Source organism: Carya illinoinensis, chromosome 14 (assembly GCF_018687715.1).
Source record: "Carya illinoinensis cultivar Pawnee chromosome 14, C.illinoinensisPawnee_v1, whole genome shotgun sequence".
NCBI lineage: Eukaryota > Viridiplantae > Streptophyta > Magnoliopsida > Fagales > Juglandaceae > Carya > Carya illinoinensis.
Window position 1 is genome coordinate 3,047,453 of NC_056765.1, and position 19,622 is coordinate 3,067,074.

The 19,622-nt window shown below is 32.3% G+C and overlaps 2 protein-coding genes across 3 annotated transcripts; both read right to left on the reverse strand.

Annotated features, from left to right (window-relative positions):
* Positions 1–3,659: 3,659 nt before the first annotated feature.
* LOC122293982 (squamosa promoter-binding-like protein 7) lies at positions 3,660–8,715 on the reverse strand. 2 transcript variants are annotated; one of them, XM_043102452.1, is made up of 3 exons: positions 7,465–8,715; positions 7,114–7,232; positions 3,660–4,193 (listed from the first exon to the last, which is right to left on the reverse strand). In XM_043102452.1, exons 1-3 carry the CDS (start codon positions 8,130–8,132, stop codon positions 3,877–3,879), a joined length of 1,104 nt encoding a protein of 367 aa, XP_042958386.1. In that variant the 5' UTR covers positions 8,133–8,715; the 3' UTR covers positions 3,660–3,876. The 2 variants fall into 2 exon arrangements, with proteins under 2 accessions (XP_042958386.1, XP_042958385.1); XM_043102451.1 differs by having other exon boundaries at positions 3,660–4,304; positions 7,465–8,710.
* A 9,501-nt stretch (positions 8,716–18,216) lies between these two features.
* LOC122294832 lies at positions 18,217–19,377 on the reverse strand. The gene is made up of 2 exons (XM_043103818.1): positions 19,100–19,377; positions 18,217–18,723 (listed from the first exon to the last, which is right to left on the reverse strand). Exons 1-2 carry the CDS (start codon positions 19,198–19,200, stop codon positions 18,435–18,437), a joined length of 390 nt encoding a protein of 129 aa, XP_042959752.1. The 5' UTR covers positions 19,201–19,377; the 3' UTR covers positions 18,217–18,434.
* Positions 19,378–19,622: the final 245 nt, after the last annotated feature.

Here is a 19,622-nt window from a genome sequence, read left to right on the forward strand (position 1 = left end):
AAAACTTACAAACTTATGGTGTAAATAAATCTGAAGTAAAGAATATTGGATGCAGAACCAAATATTTTTCCCTTGCGGGACATATTAAATCCGTTGCATGTGTGAATGCCATATAAGGGAAGACACCACACCACAAATCAAGCAAATCAAGATCAAGCTCACAAGACCTGATTTAAGGCTGAAAATGTGCATGTAACAGCAGCCAAATACTCTGTATCAGCTACACATTTATCGACTAAATGCTTAGTAATTCTTATTCAAGTTTAGCATTCCAGCTTAAAATAAAATTTGAGTTAAACTCTACTTCTTAAAATAGAATATGTACACTTGTATATATTTTGATAAAATGTTTATACAATAAGTGTGGTGTTTTTCACTCGACATAAATAAGAAATTTCATCATAGTGTTTTTCACTCGACAGGAAGTTGAACTCTATGTTCATATTTTATTTAACATTCATTTTTAAAACTTCATCATGCCATTCATTTATGCCAGAGAGTTTCCTTATTTTTTGCAGGGTTTCATTACATCTACCCATTGAATAAAGTTCAGGAAGTGATCTTCAGGGGCCCAACAGAGAAATCCAACAACAGGCCATCATGTAATGTGAGTGCTGCAGAAATCCATTGCCCGTATACCAGCTAAAATGCAGTCAGTATACCCGTGCGGAAACAGCAAGGAAACAGCACACTAAAGCTAAAAAATAAACAAAATCGGCACCTTTCCATCAACAACAAGTTCAGAAAAGAAAAAAAAATTTCTCCATGCCCTAAATCCCGGAACATCCATCCCATTAAACCCTAGATTGACCTATCTCAGTACACAAGAACAAAGCTCTATATGGAAGAAAAAATGGACCTTAGACTCTTAACTAACGGCGAGAGCAGGGGCACCGGCGAAACCTTCCTCCACCATTCTGCACTGTCGCTGGATGCACAGAATTAATAATCTATTCAACAAGCTTGCAGGGACCAGAGGCGTTGGCCAGACGGACGATCGTCGTTCGGTGGCGCTGATGAGAGAGCCGGCGTCGACTGGTGGAGCTGGGTACATCGGACCTGGCGCAGGTTACTGTCGAGGGAGGAGGCAAGCAATTTCGCAGGGTGATTTCGAATGTCAACAAATAGACTTTCAAAACCCATCAAAATGCACGTTTTGGGCATTTTCTAAATTTAAAAAAAAAAAAAAAAAAAAAAAAAAAAAAAAAAAAAAAAAAAAAAGAAAGATTTGCTACAGTAGCATCCACGTAGTGAGTGCACTGCTACAGTAGATGCTCCGTAGAACTACTCTACAAAAATAGTGTTCCCGGTTTGTTGACAATCAAAGTATAACTCTCGTACAACTATAATTGAAATAAAATATTAATTAAAATTTTTTATAACTATTTTATAATTTTATAAAATTAAAATTTATTTTTAATGAAGTAGCATATTATATAACAATTCTTTTGAATAATTATAAAATCAGTTGTAAAAAAAAAATAAAAACCTATATATAAAAGAGTTGCAAACCCATGCTATGAAATTTTGAGATAGATTGATCAGGTTTTTATTTTTTAAAGATCGTTATGTTAATTTCTCATTTATTTTGAGACATTATTTCCCAAAAATAAAAAATTAAAACCAAAGCCAATGACAGTACGCAGAATCCCAACATATCTAAAATTAATGAAATGGAAACATCTTTTTTTTTTAAGGAAAATTGTCATCGTTCATTAATTAGAAAAATTTACATCCATGACTGGATATATTTTGGGGTGTTCCCGTATCAAACTTATCATCATAAATCAAAATAATGTATTTAGAGCCCTACTAATATATTATTTCCTATGGGAAACATTTTAATTAGTATAACCTATAGATCATCAAAGGAAACAGTTATTTATCAACTACTATAACCTATAGATAAATGACTATTAATATGCAGATTGAACAAAGACATAAAGCCAAATATATAGTTATGTGAAATTTTTTGAGGAGAAAAATTAATTAACATAAAGGAAAAGGAAAATAGAATATCTTAATTAATTAATATGTACATTGTAGTGTACAAAAACAAGAGAAATTAACAAGATCATGATCAGGGACAACATACGTACAGTACTATTAATTGCAGAAGAGTCTCGGTTGGACTAGGAAGGAAAATTCTTTTTATCATCCTCACACTTTACACATCACACTTCTTTTAATTTTTTTTTATTTTTTTATAATAAATATGTAGTGTGTAAATGATAAATAGAATAATTTAATTAGTTTAATAAGAATAAAATGAAATAAAAAATAAAAAAAATAAAAAATATTATTTTAATATATAAAGTGTGTGGTGTGGGATGATATGTAACATTTCTCGACTATGAATATTATTAATAGGGCACTTCTAGAGCAACGCTAGGCTAAATTAAATAAAAATTTTTGTTTTTTTTTCACATTATTTTTTAATACTTTTAAATATTTAAAAAAATAAAACATTAATAATAATATTAAATAACATTTTCTTAATCACTAAAAAAAGAAAAAAAAAAAAGAGAAGCGATAGCTCCCAGCGGAATCCCTAACTTTATTCTTATTAATACTCCCTACACGCCATGCATAAAGATGATGATGTGATAATTGATACGAAAGGAGTACTTATTATAAGTTTAGAGAGGTTAAAGAAATAATTAATCTTTAATTTCAGCATCATATTATATATATATATATATATTAATGATCATTATAAATTTAAGCACAGTAATTAGCTAATTACGTTGGAGATTTTAGGGTACTTTCTCATGAGTTTGATCTAATTTTAAGTCATTAACCATATTATGTTTTGGAAACGATCGAACCTTTCTGGAATCTTTTGAGTCAACACTCAAGCGCTGATTCATGAGATTGAGATTTTTTTCTTTCAAAAAAGAAAACGTACTTATATATATATATATATATATATATTTATCAAATTCGGTAGATTTCGTAGTTATACATACATATTGTACGTATGTGTACACAACACAAAGACTGACATTACAAGAAAAACTAATATTTAATTATTATATATATGTGATATTGAAGAATAAATTTATTTTAATAAAAAATAATTATTTTTATAATAAATAACTGATGATAAATAAACGTTTTTCTTTCTTAATATACCGTGAGCGTGAGCAATTTGCCATCGTGGAGTAGTGAGACTGGCTATGAGTCTTTAATGCATGTGAGCGGTGTACGTACGTACGATCCCAAACTCAAAGCCTAATTTCGACCATTAGAAACAAGAGGAAATAGCTAATTGAGTCCTGCAACAATGATCCGATACGTAGAAGTGGGATCTCATATTTTCGAATTGGTTAAAATTTTTGGGGATCACAAAGCTCACTCATTTTTGGGTCATGCAATTGCAGCATGCATCCGATCCATCCACTCGGTGAAAGAAACCTTTGTCTTTGCCGATTCTTTGCGACTTTAAGGAGCCCTTTCACATGATGGCCGTTTTCTTCATATATAGTCTTGATGCAATCTGGTATGTGTCTTTTACTTGTCAAGTGTTCGGAAGATAACATAAAAGATCACCAAGGAAGAGATATATACTGAGTAACTTTTAATTCCTGGAAAAAGATCATGCACGAGTATACTTTGTACGTAGTGCCTGATGATCAGGTAGTATCAGAAAGCAAATGTAGAATGAAGAATATTTTCCAAATAGATTATACATGAAATTATTCATGACACAGTATCCAGCTCCAATATTAATATGATTGATGAATTTATGAAGCAAATAAATGATCATGATAAACCTGAAAAACTAGTACTTGGTCTCATTCACTCTTGGTGTCCTCCCGTTAAAAGAGAGATACAATGATCAGGGAATGAGTTGAGTTTTTTTTTTTTTTTAATCTAGACTACAGGGTGGAAGCTGGAGTTGATCCAGAGGTTGGAACACTCTTCTTCGGCCTCTTCCTTACTTTTTCCACTCGCAGACAGTAATGATCCAAATGCCGAGCTGGAAGCCTGCATGAGGTCTAATGTCACATGCGTGTCACTTTCATGGAACCGGTTGCAACTATGTGGCTCGGGAAACATCTGGAGCTGCTGGCCGCCGGGTATGAGGGAATATGACGGCCTTGGTAATTGGGTCTCGCCAGCCAGGTCCTCCATTCCATGGCTTTGTGTGTACCAGTCTCGATCCAAAATGAGCTGCCCAGCTAGGATGCCTGCACGGTGCTCTGCTATTAGTTCGTGGAGTGCAGCACTGGATCTTGAGGAGAGATCGGCCGGAGAGACCGAAGAATTAGTCTTAGATGACAGAAGAGAGAGAGCACGTCCTGTCGGTGATGACAAAAGAACAAATTTGCAACATTGTTCAGTTTTCTGATTCTCATCTAATTTGCATGCAGTAACGTGATCTGTTTGCCTAGTTGACTTGTTGTAAATAAGATCTATATGTTTCTGGATGAAGAAGTGCTCATGGAAGAGACTAATTAAGTAGTACTACTACTTCTAATTATAATTAAAGTTGCGTCATTTTTCATGGCTTGTCTCAAACACATTACCCCGATCGAAATTCTTTCTGCAAGTTCTTTCAAATCATGAGCGCTATAAATATATATATATATATATACACACCAAAATCATTTCACTTTACGAGTGCTATAATCATTCGATCCACATGATGCAGTTCTAACACTTTTGACATGGTCAATGGATTTTTTGGCGTAATTGTATTTTCTATATACTTTGTGTTCGTACGTATGATCATCATTTGATAAAACAAACTAACGCTTCAATTCTTCAAAATTATTTGGGCATGAATTAAGTGATCAGGCACAAATTAATGCTATATATATATAATTTGAAGCTTGAAACGATGCATATAATCTATAAACAAGGCTGGAATCCTGGTATAATTCCCTTGGGATGGAATACATGAATTAATAAATAATTAGCTAGATATATACATATAACGTGTTGTCTAGCTTGTCTTGAGTCTCCATATGATCGATCCCCGTTTACATCGTCTTGTAATCTTAAAAAGGAAGCACATATTTTGTATCTACCTAGATTCTAGAATGCTAGCTGACCTCTCCTCCTCAACCCCAAGTTTTCTGCCTAATGAATTTACCAAGTGCACGTATGTGCATAAAAATATAGAAAAATTCTAAATATAAGCTCACACATCACACTGGCCACATTTTTTTTTTTTATCAAATGTTTAGTATATCGATAATGAGAAGAAGAATTCAATTAATTTGAAAATAATAAACCGAAATTTTTTCTTTTTAATAAAAGTGTGGTATGTGGGCTTATGTGTAGCAAAACTCTAAAGTATATATATAGTATTAGCTAGCTAGCACGGAGCAAAGATCAATCCATCATGTAATTAGATAAAAATAATAACCTACCTGCTTTGGGTTTATGATGCACATAAGATCAAGATCAGGATAGAAAGAAATTAAAAACTCACACTACTTTAGGGGGTGTACTCCATGTAATTAATTTTACCACTTCAATGAAATTTATCCAAACCATCTAATATCTCCAAATTAATAGTATCCTTTCCTCCCCTTTTTTAGGGATAATTATTGTTAGAATAAGTAATTTGAGCTATATGTTGGACATGATTAGCCGTGCATTTTCTACTTATCATCCTCATGACACACCATGCACTACATCTATTTTAATTTTTTTCAATTTTATTTAATAAATATGTGGTATATGGATGATAAATAGAACAATTCAATTAATTTAAAAAAAAAATAATATTAAAATATATAAACTGTATAGTGTGAGATAATGAATAACATCCCTCTTCAATATATAATAGCTTAATATACATACACAAACACACACACACAATGGAAAGGAAATGGAAGGACGTGATCTTTCTACATAGTCCGTCAGTTGGTCAGATGAAGAACAGTTCAACAGTGCATGTAAATAAATGGATTAAGAACTACAGATACAAAGGGATTGTACAAAAGTAAACTCACAAATTGACGTGTATTCTTATGATAAAAGTAACTCATGATGTACTATATCAAATCACTTCATTTTGTGAGTTTACTTGTATATAATTTCGGCTATAATATTTTTCAAGAACTAATATTTGTTTGAAGACATGGAAGGAAGCATTAAAATAAAGATCAAAGCATGTAAAAGTAGCTGTATGATCATCTTATTATACTCCAATTAATATCCTATAATCTTGTTATTACAATCCACAAGCAGTACTAATTAAAGAACTAATTACAAGGACTTGACAATAATCACGTGAAAGAAACAAGCTGTCCAATCTGTGGCATGCAGTATCACCTAATCAAGCCCTATGAATACTATCATGTATATATATATTGTGCTTCAGGATTTATAATAAATCATGGTCCTCGACTCCTTAATTGTATGCATACATAATTTCCATGGTGATCATCCAATTCAAGCTTTCACCTCTTTTTTTTTCCCAATCAAGCTTTCAATTCAAGCTTTCACTTAGCGGGCTGGTCCTCATATAATTAATATTTATGCGTATATATGCACGAAAATCAGTTGTACCATCTGTATATACCATGGAGATCATATGCATATACTGGGCTTGAAAGTCAGCATATTTGAATTACTTACTGCGGTAGTACTATTAGTCTAAACATTAATAGATTTGCAAGACTTATGATAGATTTCAAAAGGAATATTCGATCATGCAAGAGCTAGCTAGCTAGCTAGCTAGCGTTTAGAAACTATTTTTATAACCAGACAAATTGATGGATGAAGTTTGTGCCTCCATCATCATCATCATCAATGAGTGTTTCAGGAAATATCAGAAGCCGGAACTAGCATTGATGCATGCTTTTACCTGGGGAGTCTGGCGAAGATTTGCCCTAGACAATCCATATATATATATATATAAACTGTGTCAGGTACTACGTCATGTTACTCAAAATAGCATCCTGATCTAGGAGACGAATTAATAACAGTACTTCATGAGTAGCGTTTAGATATACATGAATCATGATGCGGTTACGTAGTAATGAATATATGATATTAAAAAGAAACATTGATGCCAATACCATAAAAAGAAACTAATTAATTTATAAAATAAAATAAAAATGGCTGAAACAAGTGGTTTATTTGTTTGTTTACCTTGAGCAGAGTTCCTGTTAGCGGAATCATGAGCGCTCTTCCTTCTTCGCTCGTTGTGCCCTGCTAATCTCCTCCTGCAGCTCCTCTTCGATTCGTCAAATTCTGACACTGGATGAAACCTGCGCTCGTTTTCACCGATTCACACCCATCAGCCCCAGTAATCTATACATGTTCTTTTCCTACCGATCTGCAAATATGGTATATATTTTCTGCTCCAATAAGGGTTCTTCTTTTTTTTGTTTTTTTTGTTTTTTTTTGGTTTGGGGGGGGGGGGGGGGGATGTTTAGGTTTACAGAAATCCGAAAAGGATTAACATGGAACACCGTGGGAAGGAGGAGAGGATCGTGTTACCTGCTACACTGCTGACAGAATCGCTGTTCTAACCCTAGAACGACAACCATGGGTGCCTTTGAGTGTATGTCACAGACCTTGTGCCTCCGGTGGTAATCCTTGGCGTTCAGAAGGACCATGTGGCAACCCTCCACCTGGCATCTCGGCACCGTCGGCGGCAACAATGGGGAGGATGAGGGCCCTCCAACAATACCAACATATCCGGCACCGTAATAGGGTTTGCCTCTCTTGCCGGCCACAGATGATGATAACCCAGCCATGTCGCGATTAGCCAAAAGGGTAGTATCCTCGAAGTACTGCCTCTTTCCCAGCTTCAAGCACATGAGCTGTGGGTCCGGCTGGCAGTGGGATCCAGCTCCGGAGTACAGAGACAGCTGCTCATGTTGATGCTGCTGGCTGTGGTGGTAATATTGCAATTGGTGGTGGTGAGGGAACTGAAGCGCGTGGTAGGCAGTCACAGCCTCACGCGTGGTGCTGAAACTCTCCGCCGGGAGGGTGGTGGCATCGGAGGTAGCTCTGGTGGGGGTGTACAACGAACTGGTGCAACTACTCCAATCCAACCTTGAAGTACTAAGCTCCCAGATATCCCAGCCAATATTTGCATTATTACCATTTTGCCCCCTCTCAACGTTGCTGATCTGACCAACCATGTTCTCGCCAATCTCCATTTCCCTCTGCCCCTCTGTCTGTGTATAAGAGCGTTATGTTATGGTCGATAGCTTCGTACCGGTGGGTCTGGACCTCTGGTCGTACCTTTCCTTTTATATTTATAGACAGAACAAAAAGAGATGGAGGGGGAGAAGAGGATTTTGGAGGGGAAAAAAAAAAAAGAGAGAGAGAAAAAAGGCAGAGATCAGTGAAGGTGGATCTGGTTTCTTTGTTCCACTGCAATGGCATGATAAAAATCCATGGGAGAAAAGGTGCAGAGAGAGAGAGGGAGAGAGAGGGGGGTTGGGGCGGAGGAGACAGAAGCAGCGGCACGTGATAAGCAGTGGGTGGATAAGGTAAATTATTAATTATCACCTTTAGGAGTCGGAGTCGGACCTACGATGCTGTCCAAGCTAGTAGCTTAACAATAAGCCATAGCCGAGAGAGAGAAAAAGGTAAAGAGAGGGCTTACTGATAAGACTCGAGAGAGCGAGAGCCAGAGCCAGTGCACAGTTTAGAGCGAGAGAGAGAGAGAGAGGTCCGTGTATGTTTGAAACTTGAAAGTTTCCACACTCACTTTTACATTGGCCGTCACTCCCATCGATTATTGCTCAGTTCTCCTTTCAATTCTTTTTTTTTTTTTAATTATTATGCATTTTTTGAACATATAAAAATTACATAATCTTTTGATAAAGAGAGACATATTAGTTTTTTAATTTATATTTTCAAATATATATTTTTATAATTAAAATATTTTTCTTAATTTAAATTATGACCCAAACTCTACGGAATATTTATAACTTTTTACTATCAGTCCCCAGCTCGTACGACTGAACATTAAACTTTTGACTGAGTACTTCTTTAGTTTTAACATTAAATGCGAGTACTGGTAGGTATACCTTACGCACTTTCTTGAATTATGAGTTTGGTATTATTCCCAAAACTATATGCAAAATACACGTGGAACTTTTTTTTTTTTTTATGAATAGAATATTGTGGAAATTTGGAATCCTTTTTATGATTTGATTTGCCAATGTTTGCTCAATATCTCACTCTTTTTTTTCACCTCTACAAATACATATATATATATATATATATATTAGGTCAGAGTAACATTTTTTTAATTAAGTGAAATAAGATTTTTAATAAAAATATATATATAATATTTTACAAAAAAATTTAATTAATGTATAATTTAATGCAAAAAAAGAGTAAATTTTAAAAAATATCTTTATATAATAATAAGTTAATAAAATATAATATATTTCAATATGTATAATCTAGCCAGATATCATAATGGTTAATTTATACTTGTACTTAAATTATATTTTAGTTTAAAATTAAAAATATAACATTATATATATACATGTAGGTACTACATACGTTCGGATTATTTTTTTCCTCTCGCCTTCTTTCTCTGGTCTGTTTTTTTTTTCTTTTTACAAATATATATATATATAGAAAAATAAAAATATCAGCTAACACATCTTGATCATACGATCTTTGTGCTTATAAATTAATTCCTATGCTTTGTATGCATGTCTTTAAATTAACAATTAATACTTGTGGTATTAGAAGATCAAGGGGCAAAAACGTAAAACTAAAAATAGAGTTTTTTTATTGATTTAAAAGTAAAAGTAACTTAGAGGCAAAAACGTAACTACACAATAAAAACAAGAAAATTACTATTTATACTGTTCATATGGTATAGACATTTATTATAATAGAATAAATATACATATATATTTATATATATGCTTAATTAATCATAACATCAAACTTATCAGAAAAGATTTATACAAAAATATACTATTATTCAATAACCCATTTCACAATCTATCAATATGCATGATAGTTTTATTTCATAAAAGTTATTAAGTTTTTTTAATTTAATTTTAACTTTATTATTTAGTTAAAATTTTGAATTTTGCTGTACCTTTTAACATACACTAAATTGTAAAATAGTTGTAGAAAATATTGTGTATATATTATTAATTTTCTTTTTCTTTTTAGGTCGAACACATTGAGTATGATCTAATTATTGTCGTACAATAAAATAAACAAAAATCATATTTGCAGTATTAAATTGTGTAAATTTTGCATATTTGTTTTAAATATTTAGAACCCACGTATAAAAATATTACTGTAAAAGAAATAATCAAGTTTTGAGAAATATTTTTCAAAATTAAAAAAATGGTAGAAATTTTGACACTTAACCTACCTATTTCTGTACTTTTTTTGGGAGAGAAGTTTAATATTGTGAGTTGGAAATAGTGGGGGAAAGAATGAGTAATACAATCAAGTTACCAAATTTCAAAGTAATGGGATCGGATGGAATAAGTGTCGTTTAGACCCCCACCTAACTACCACGAGATATTTCTCATTTCTATATTTTGGAATACTGTTCAATTAATCTCAAGCTCAGAAATATTAAAAATAATTATGATAATTATTTAATTAAGATTAAACACACAAAAAAAAATCTATGTATTAGAAGATTAAGGGGCAAAAAATTTTAATTAGCAATTAATACTTGTTGTATTAGAAGATTAAGGGGTAAAAATGTAAAAATAAAAGTAAATTTTTTTATTAGTTTAAAAGTAAAAATAACTCATAAAAATGTAATTATACAATAGAAATAAAAAAAAAATATTATTTATTACTGTTCATTTGAGATAGAAACTTATTATAATAGATAGATATGAAGAGAATACTGTAAGGGGTCTTAAAAAAATATTGAATATTGTATATCATCTTTCATTGAATTTATGATCAATTAAAGTATACATGCACAACACAGGCTGTAAAGTGCATGATGCAGTCTGAAATGAGCGTAAGCCACATACTTGACTGCACTGATGAGAGATCTACTTCCAAACACAGATTGACTGCATTGGCCTGCTGATTGTGACCACTCTTTGCGTTCTTTTTTGAAGGTTGAACATAAGTAGCTAAAACAAAGAGAAAAGAACGCAGGGATGCTGTACTTTGAGGGCATAATGCTTCTTAGAATTTAAGTTTGGAAAACACTATGGCCACCGCTGGTGGCTCCCGCTGGGGGCCACCGCTGGCCCAAAAATTTTTTTTTTTTAATTTTTTCTTTTTCTTAATGATTAAGAAATTTTTTTTAATATTATTATAATTTTTTTATATTTTTTTAAAATATTTAAAACTATTAAAAAATAATTTGAAAAAAAAAATGAAAAAAACAAAAAAAATTTTTTGCCTAACGGTGGCTCCCAGCGGGAGCCACCAACGGTGACTGTAGCAACGTCCTTTAAGTTTTGCATAATTTTTTTTTTTTGTAAAAATATGGATCTCATCAAGAAAAATGAGTTATAATTCACACTTTTCTAATGTAAAATTTATTTTTTTATAAAAGACTTGGAATAGATTTATACATTTAGAATTTGTATATATCATTTTTGGTGCTGCCATGGATTTGTGATGGAAACTTAACTAAAGGTAAATCAATCCCATTGAACATAAAAGGAGTAGAAATGTTTTAGTAATTAAGTGATTTTATAAAATATAGATTTATAAACTGATTTGATTTGGTATGATATATTAAATTGTGAAATTATTTTTATTATAAAGTAAATTTTACAAATTATATGAAATCATTTTATTTTATAAATTTATTTTTATAATATCCTTTTGTGAATATAATACTGTTCTTACATAAAATGAATCAAAATATTTATAGAAATAAAAGCCCCTATACTTTTTGGGATAATTACAAGATAAATTAAGTTATAATAATATTTTTGGGATTAATTAATTAAATTTGTAAAAAAAAAAATACCAGAAAAGGAAAGGAAGGGGAAAGCAAAGGGAACCAGCAACTTTGGAAGAGCAACTTTAACTTTTGAACTGTTTTTTCTGCCATAGAAAAGTGTGATTAATTCAAGTAATTGCAATAAGTGGTATGTGCTTATTTTAGACACATCCTTCGTGTTTCCAAAACCAGAACACCTTTGGTTTGTCATAACTCTGCACGGCATAAATGACACTGATCAGCTGGGAATCCAAAGTTGTGGGACCCAATCCATGGTGTTGATAATTAGTATCCACGTGTACGGTCATTATTGTCCACCTCGGTCTTGGGTATGGTATCATTGTGTTACACAGATGCCCAGGAAGCTGGTAACATTGTGGTACACAGCAGCATTTCCCGTTAAATAATAATTTTGCAGAAGATTTTAGCATTTTTCCTTACAAACAAACGTGCTCCCGAAAAGGAGGGAGAAAGAGAGGCAGAGAGAGAGAGAGAGAGAGAGGAAGCAAATCTCACATAGGACTCGTGTACTGGGTGTTTGACACGTGTACATCAACAAAACTTGGATTCCAAATTCCCTAGAGCCCGTACTCCAAACTGAGTTGGGTAGCTGTAACACGAGAAGAATGAGAATGCATTGTTTCTTTTAATGAAACACAATAAAGATTGCAGGAGATGAAGCAGAATAGGAAAGAGTAGGGGACCATGCATTCCATGCACTCTTTGCTGCTTTCTATATTTAATTATAATTTTAGGAGTTATTCTATTATTAAATGGTTGTTTGCATGATGAAATAAGATAAAAATAATTAAAGATAAAGATTAAAAGTTGAATAAAATATTACTTTTTAATATTATTATTATTTTAAAATTTGAAAAATAAATTATTTATTAAATTTAACATAAAATTTTGAAAAAATTATAATAATAAGATAAAATGAGATGAGTTAAAAGTGTATTTTAATCCAAATGATATTTTAAGTCAATACGTAATGCACACCATTCACATAATTTAAATGATAATATTTTATTTATAAAATTTAAATTTTAAAATTTTTCTTTTAAATAAAATTATGCCACGTAAGCACTTTATCACATATGATATATTTAACTAACTTATAAATAGAATTTTACTAATATTAGAGGGACCATTTTATCCATGCGGTAGTAGATATATATTTAGGAATTTAGTTCTCTAACACTTAAATTAATGTGGGTAACGATGGGTATCATTAGCCATGAAGTACTCATGTTGTTATGGAAATCATGTGTCTTTTACAAATAAACAACAAAAAGAAATGGCACCCTCCTCACTGGACAAGCTCCCTTTTTTTTTTTTTTTTCTTCTCCTGAATTCATGATTAGTGAATCTGGGTATAGATCTATCTGAATCTACGGACCTGAAACTGTACATATATGGGGTCCATCTTCCGCGACCTCTCCTTTGTTTTTGTCTTTTATAATGGGCATCCGACCTCTCCTTTCTAACAGCCCAAAAACGAAATACCTCAATAATTCTACATCTTGGGATCTTTCACATGGAAAGAGACCAATTGAGTAATGATATATACACAATATATTTCATAACACATTTTTTAAAATGAAAGCATTTTTATAAAATATTGCTACTTTCGTAAGGTAATTTACAGAATTATCCCCTATTTTAAAACATAATTGAGTAAAATGTATGAAAAGTGACGTGTGTTTATCATTTTTCAAAAAGATTTTAGAGGTGAATCTTGGTCAAATGGACGGAATTCATTCCGGGATCCAGATGTTGTGATGTTGTGATAGATCATTGGATTAGATTGTGCATGGAAAATTGGCAATCCTGAAGTTCATCAGTATGTACAAGCAATCTAAAGGGACAACAATTTTTTGATCGTTTAATTATATTTTGAGTGAAGATGGACCAAAATCTATCTTTTTTAAGGTTTTGGTTCTAGGAAAACTGAGCTAAGTTGTTGATTTCCCCCACTTTCATGAGTTTACAATAGAATAATGTTAGATATAATCATAAATTATGCAAACGTTGTACATTCTTTTTTAAAAATAGTAAGATCCACTATTTAAAAATAAATTATTTTATATAGATTTCATATTTATTTATTTATTTAAAAATAAATATGCAACACTTATATATCTTATAACTGTAAATATCATTCTTCCTACCGACATTGATAGAGATACTCTGACTGCACCTTCACAAATCAGCCGGATTTGTTTGGACCCAGCAATACTAGTCCCTTGGGCGGAGCCCGTTCATACTTCATCTCAAAAAACCTGGGCCTCTTGAATAATGTCAGCCACACTCTCCCAACAAACTAGGATTTGCAGAAGATTGATACGGCCATCGTAGGTGGTCGCGTCAAAAATTTTCAATTTCAAGTTGCATGCAACAAGATATTATTACATAGGTGATACGGCTATTTTTTGGGTGTGAAGTTATCCGTTGATGTAAATTTCTATTATATCTTATTATATGATTACCATATAAAGAGAGATTAATACCATCACCCATAAATTTATAGCTGATTCAGATATCATGCATGTAATTACCAATCAAACAGATCATCAGCAAACGACTAGTCATCATCAAGTGGGTGAAATGGTAAAATTATTTGCACACCTACTCGAACTACTATGTACCCAAATGATCAGAGTACTGCAGTCTGTACGTACACAATGAATTAACTGAGTATTAATTCCATGAATATGAGAATTAAAATAAAAATAAGAAATTAAAGAGAAAGAAGAAAATAAAAATAAAAATTAAAAAATTAAAAAATTAAAAAATTAAAAAAAATTTAAAAAAAAAAAGAGAGAGAGAGAAAGAAGTACGTAGTACCATCAGAGCTAGGGCCCCTCGAATATCATACGATCACAAATGGTAGTTTTGCGTCTTGATCAACACCAGTACTAACCCCCACCGAAATATTGGAAAATCCTCTACTATGGATCATAATTCTGTTCCTTTGACTCCAACTGCAATTGGTTGGAATAATAATAATAATAATTAATAATAAAATTTTTTATTATTAATTATTATTATTATTATTATTATTATTATTATTATTAGTTTAGTGATCATATACTCAGTTAAATACAATAACACTTTAATATTATATTAAGTCATGTCAATTGATATGTAATGTGTAAGTATATATATATCATGATCGTTTAGAAATTCAATTATTATTTAAAACATTAAGGCATCGATTAGAGGATGAGATGAGGTGAGAAATTTATGAATAGTAATGAAATAATTTATGAATATTAATAGCTAAATGGTTTGAGTTAAAATATTTTATTAGATTTTGAAAAATGAGAGAGAAAAAATTTAATTCAAATATTATAAAGTAAAATATTATTAGAATATATATATTTTTGTTTTAAAATTTGAAAAAGTGATTTTTTTTTTTTGTATTTTGTTTGTAAGTTTGAAAAAACTGTAATGATTAGATGAAAAAATTAATATTTAAAATTGAAAAATATTTGTATTTGAGTGATATTTAGGAATGTGATCAGATAAGATATATATGATGAGATCGGTTGGGTTCACAAAGAGTTTTGCTACATACAAGCACAGTCGCGTACTAATCTGCGTACCAATATTAATTCATTGATACTTAAAATTTAAATTAACACTGTATTCAATAAAATATACTCTTTAAAATAAGGCCTAATTATGTTTTATTAGAGAAATTAATGATAGTCGTGATCATCTTTTCCCATCGTCATTTGCATCCTGGATCACTAATTAAAATACCATGGATTACGAGTGCTAAGAGTTGACATTTTCGATGGTAATGGCATCCGATCAATCGAGTATCACAAAGAATTAGAATATTACTCCATATATAAAGAGTACTATCATTACCTCCACACAATCATGTATCATTAATTACCTCGTCCTATATATAATATAATTATGCATATATATATATATATATGCAGTGATCAAAGAATTTAAAACTCAACTCAGAAACACAAATATTTTATATTCACAAAAGAACACTCGATATAGTCATCATCAAGTATATATCTAAAAAGAGATACAATTTCAGGGTATACAAATACTGTGTACTTCATTAAAAAGTGAACTCCACTATATATTAAAATATAATTTTTTTCTTATGAGTCACAGATTTACTTATTTTTTTCAAGAGAGTATGTGAAACTTACCCATGTGGCCTGAAACTGCAAAATACAACTATCATTTCTCAATTTTAGAACCCTAACGATATATAGATGATTACTTGCTTTCGAACCTAAGAAAAAATTGCGCAAGACTAGTTAAACCATTCGAAACTTCATTTCTAATACAAAAAGATGCTAATTATATTAAGATAAACCATATTTTTATCCATATAAACATAGGTAGTATATAGTTCCAATAACTCTAGGATTTCAGAAATAAGAAGAACAAGAGTTAGTTGAAAATTGGACCGGCACTAGATGATGACATTAGGGTTTAATTTTGCATGTGCTAATCTTTAATTTATTATAAGATCCTTTATTTGGAAGTTGCTTGTAAGTTGGACAATGATACATAAATATTGAAGCCAAACAACATGTGAGACTCATCTAGCTAGCTTAGCTTGATGATATATATAGTAGTTTAGAAAGAAAGGGAAAGTGTGGGACAGAAGAAGAAAACCTTGTGTTCGATCTTTATGACGAGTTTCCTTCATCTTCAAATTATGTTGATCACATGATCATGAGGAACATCAATTTCGAGCATAACGTGAAATAAAAGAGTAGTAATACGATATATAGTTTTAACGTACCGTACAAGTTTTGAACATTTCCTTTAAAAAATAGTAAGGCTCATTATTTAAAATATATATATTTTTTTTTATGTGAATATTGGATTTATCTCATTTTTTAAAATAGATCAAGTACGTGATACTTGCACACATTAAATTGTATAAATCATTTCCCTAAGCAAAAATAAGAAATAAGATGAACTTCTACATGAATAATATTATTATTAATTGTAACTTAGGAGCCGTTTTGTTTTAGTGAAACCATCTCATCTCAACTAGAGACACTTTTTTATCCGAAAAATTATTTTAAAATTACTTCATATTCCAAAACCATTTCATCTCATCTTATCTTACTTCTTAATCCAAATGCATAATTTTTAAAAATCATCTAATCTCATCTCAACTCAATAATCTCACTATTATTTATAAATCATCTTAACTCGTCTCATTTCATATCACTTTCTAATCCAAACACATAAAATTTTTAAAAATTATCGCATCTCATCTCAACTCAATAATCTCACTATTATTCACAAATCATTTTAACTCGTCTCATCTAATTTTAGTGTCCAAACTTAATCATGAATAACCCTGTTGGGAAGGACATTTGTTAGTTGAATAAAGCTTGTAAGCCACTTCCACTTGACCGCTCAAAGTAACCGCTGGTCAATTTTTTATTTTTTATTTGCTTAATAATTAAGAAAATAATTTTAAATATATTAGTGTATTTTTTTATTTTGAAAAATATTTAAATCAATTAAAAATATTTTTAAAAAATGGCCAACGGCCACAAGCACCGCTCATGTTGGTTTACATAAATGGCCAAACCGGTACAGTACTACTAGAGGAAGCCTTAATGATCAACTTTACCCTTTTGAGATATTTCACAAAAAGTATGGGTCAAAAGTACTACAGTACATGCACGAATGAACGTACAATTATCTCAAATTCACGACTAAATGAATGGCCCATAAAGAGCGACGACGCACGCCTACTTCGATAGCAAATATTGGTGAAAGAAATTCCCGGCCCTCTAGAACTAAATTGAATTATTTCTTCGGATCATATTCATGAGCGTGTCTCTGTAATTTTCTTTTTCTTTGTCATGTTTTCGATCCCTTTCCACTTACAATAATGGAGGGCCTAGCCATTAAAGCCCTTCAATGAATCTGTAAATTTACAGTCACAAAAGGCTAGCTAGCTTCAGGCAGGCGCGCTATGCATTTGGCCGAAATACACTCGATCCAATGCCTTAATTTATAAATTATTACCAAAATATTAAACAGTTTAGTTTTCATAATATTATAATATTATATGTTAATGATCGCTTGAATCTAGACATGTTTCGGCAACACGTACAGTTACAGCTAATTCAATCCGCTCAATCCGCCATATGATGCACGAAAGTTACGATTAATATGGATCGATCGCCCGCGCTGAGGCAGCAATTTTGCTTGGCGCCCCCGGCCGGCCAGAGACATGAATCCCAGCTAGCTACTAGTCGAAACAAACGAAATCAGATCAAATATAGATGAGCATGAAAAGTTGTGCCACCGGCGATCCGATTAAGAAGGCTGCATTATTTTATTTACAAATAATACTGAAAACCACAGCACAAACGATCGAGCTAGATCGGTACACGTTCGGAAACGTCCAAATTTACGAACGCGATCAGGAACAACGTACGCCTTATATCATATTATTAACATTTGCTACTACTGTATGAACACATGTACAAGGCTATCTTTTTGACAAGAATCTTGCTCATGTCTGATCTCAACACATTACATCCTTGAGAAGCTTGTACCTGCGCGTAGCGGTTCGTGGGGAAGGTGTCGGACTCTTTCCCTTGTCGGCGCTGTCTTCACGATGATCATGCTGCTTTATTTTGTGATCTCCAGAATACTCAGACCGGCTTGTGATAATTCTGGCCTCGTTTACAGCCGCAGGTTTCTTTGATGAGGAGCTGCTTATACCTTGTCTTTTGCTCCTATTTTCCTCACTTTGGCACCAATCACACTGTTCAATCGGCTCCGCAAATTCGCTGTAGTAGTTACTACAATACCTAATATTCAACAATCGAACAAACACATTAATTTACCCATAACATATAATCAGAAATTAGAAAGGAAGACTTGATGACAGGATATATCAGTCCCATAGTTATATGCAGATAACAGCTAGCAGGCCTAAGCCTGTTAATTGATAACATGCTGATCATCATAATTAATGTTAATGAGGCCCAGGATCATGTCTTCTAGCCTTGTCTAAGGATGTGAAGATATGCATGCCATATCATTAAACATGAATGATGTTATTGTGGTTGGTTGAGGTAGCTAGGCACCTATTGCACATATATAAAAACGTGATCGTGTATATCATGATGACAGGAATGATGATGCGTAATCGATGGCCATGGATGGTATGTGAAAGGAACATACGAGTGCTGGAAGCGGTTGCGGCATTTGTTGCAGCGGAAGAGCTTGTCGGGGAAACCCACGTCGCCGCACATGCAGCAAACAGTACTCTGGATATCCACCATATGATCTGCTTGAAGCAGCTAGCTTTGGATCGCTCTGAGGAAGAGCTAGATAGAATGTGATGATCAAAGAGAAAACCAACAAGATGACCGGAGATCACTCCCAATGAGAAAGAGATCAAGGTGAAGAGAGAGAGAGAGAGAGAGAGAGTGAGTGGCTAGACGTTCGTAGATATATATTTAGTATCCATGTGTCCATATTGGATAGATGCTGATATACACAGGTAGACCACAGGTTGCTTGCAGTCGTTTTCAGCTATGGCAGGCAGAGACAGATGTGAACCTTAAAATTGGGATATACGAAATGACATTTACGTCCCGGTCTTACACAAAATGACCTCTATGCCCCTTGCGAACATTAAAAATATAATTCATCAAAAATCATTTTAGGAGGAAAAAATAAAAGAGAAATTATAGTTATAGTA

Excerpts from the sequence above, each read along its gene's own strand:
- LOC122293982 (XM_043102451.1), bottom strand. The coding sequence starts at position 8,132 with ATGGAGATTGGCGAGAACATGGTTGGTCAGATCAGCAACGTTGAGAGG. Across the intron at positions 7,233-7,464 it reads TTCTGTCAGCAGTGTAGCAG|GTTTCATCCAGTGTCAGAAT; the intron begins GTAACACGATCC and ends AAACGAGCGCAG. Across the intron at positions 4,305-7,113 it reads TAACAGGAACTCTGCTCAAG|GACGTGCTCTCTCTCTTCTG; the intron begins GTAAACAAACAA and ends CATCACCGACAG.
- LOC122294832 (XM_043103818.1), bottom strand. The coding sequence starts at position 19,200 with ATGGTGGATATCCAGAGTACTGTTTGCTGCATGTGCGGCGACGTGGGT. Across the intron at positions 18,724-19,099 it reads CGCAACCGCTTCCAGCACTC|GTATTGTAGTAACTACTACA; the intron begins GTATGTTCCTTT and ends GTTGAATATTAG.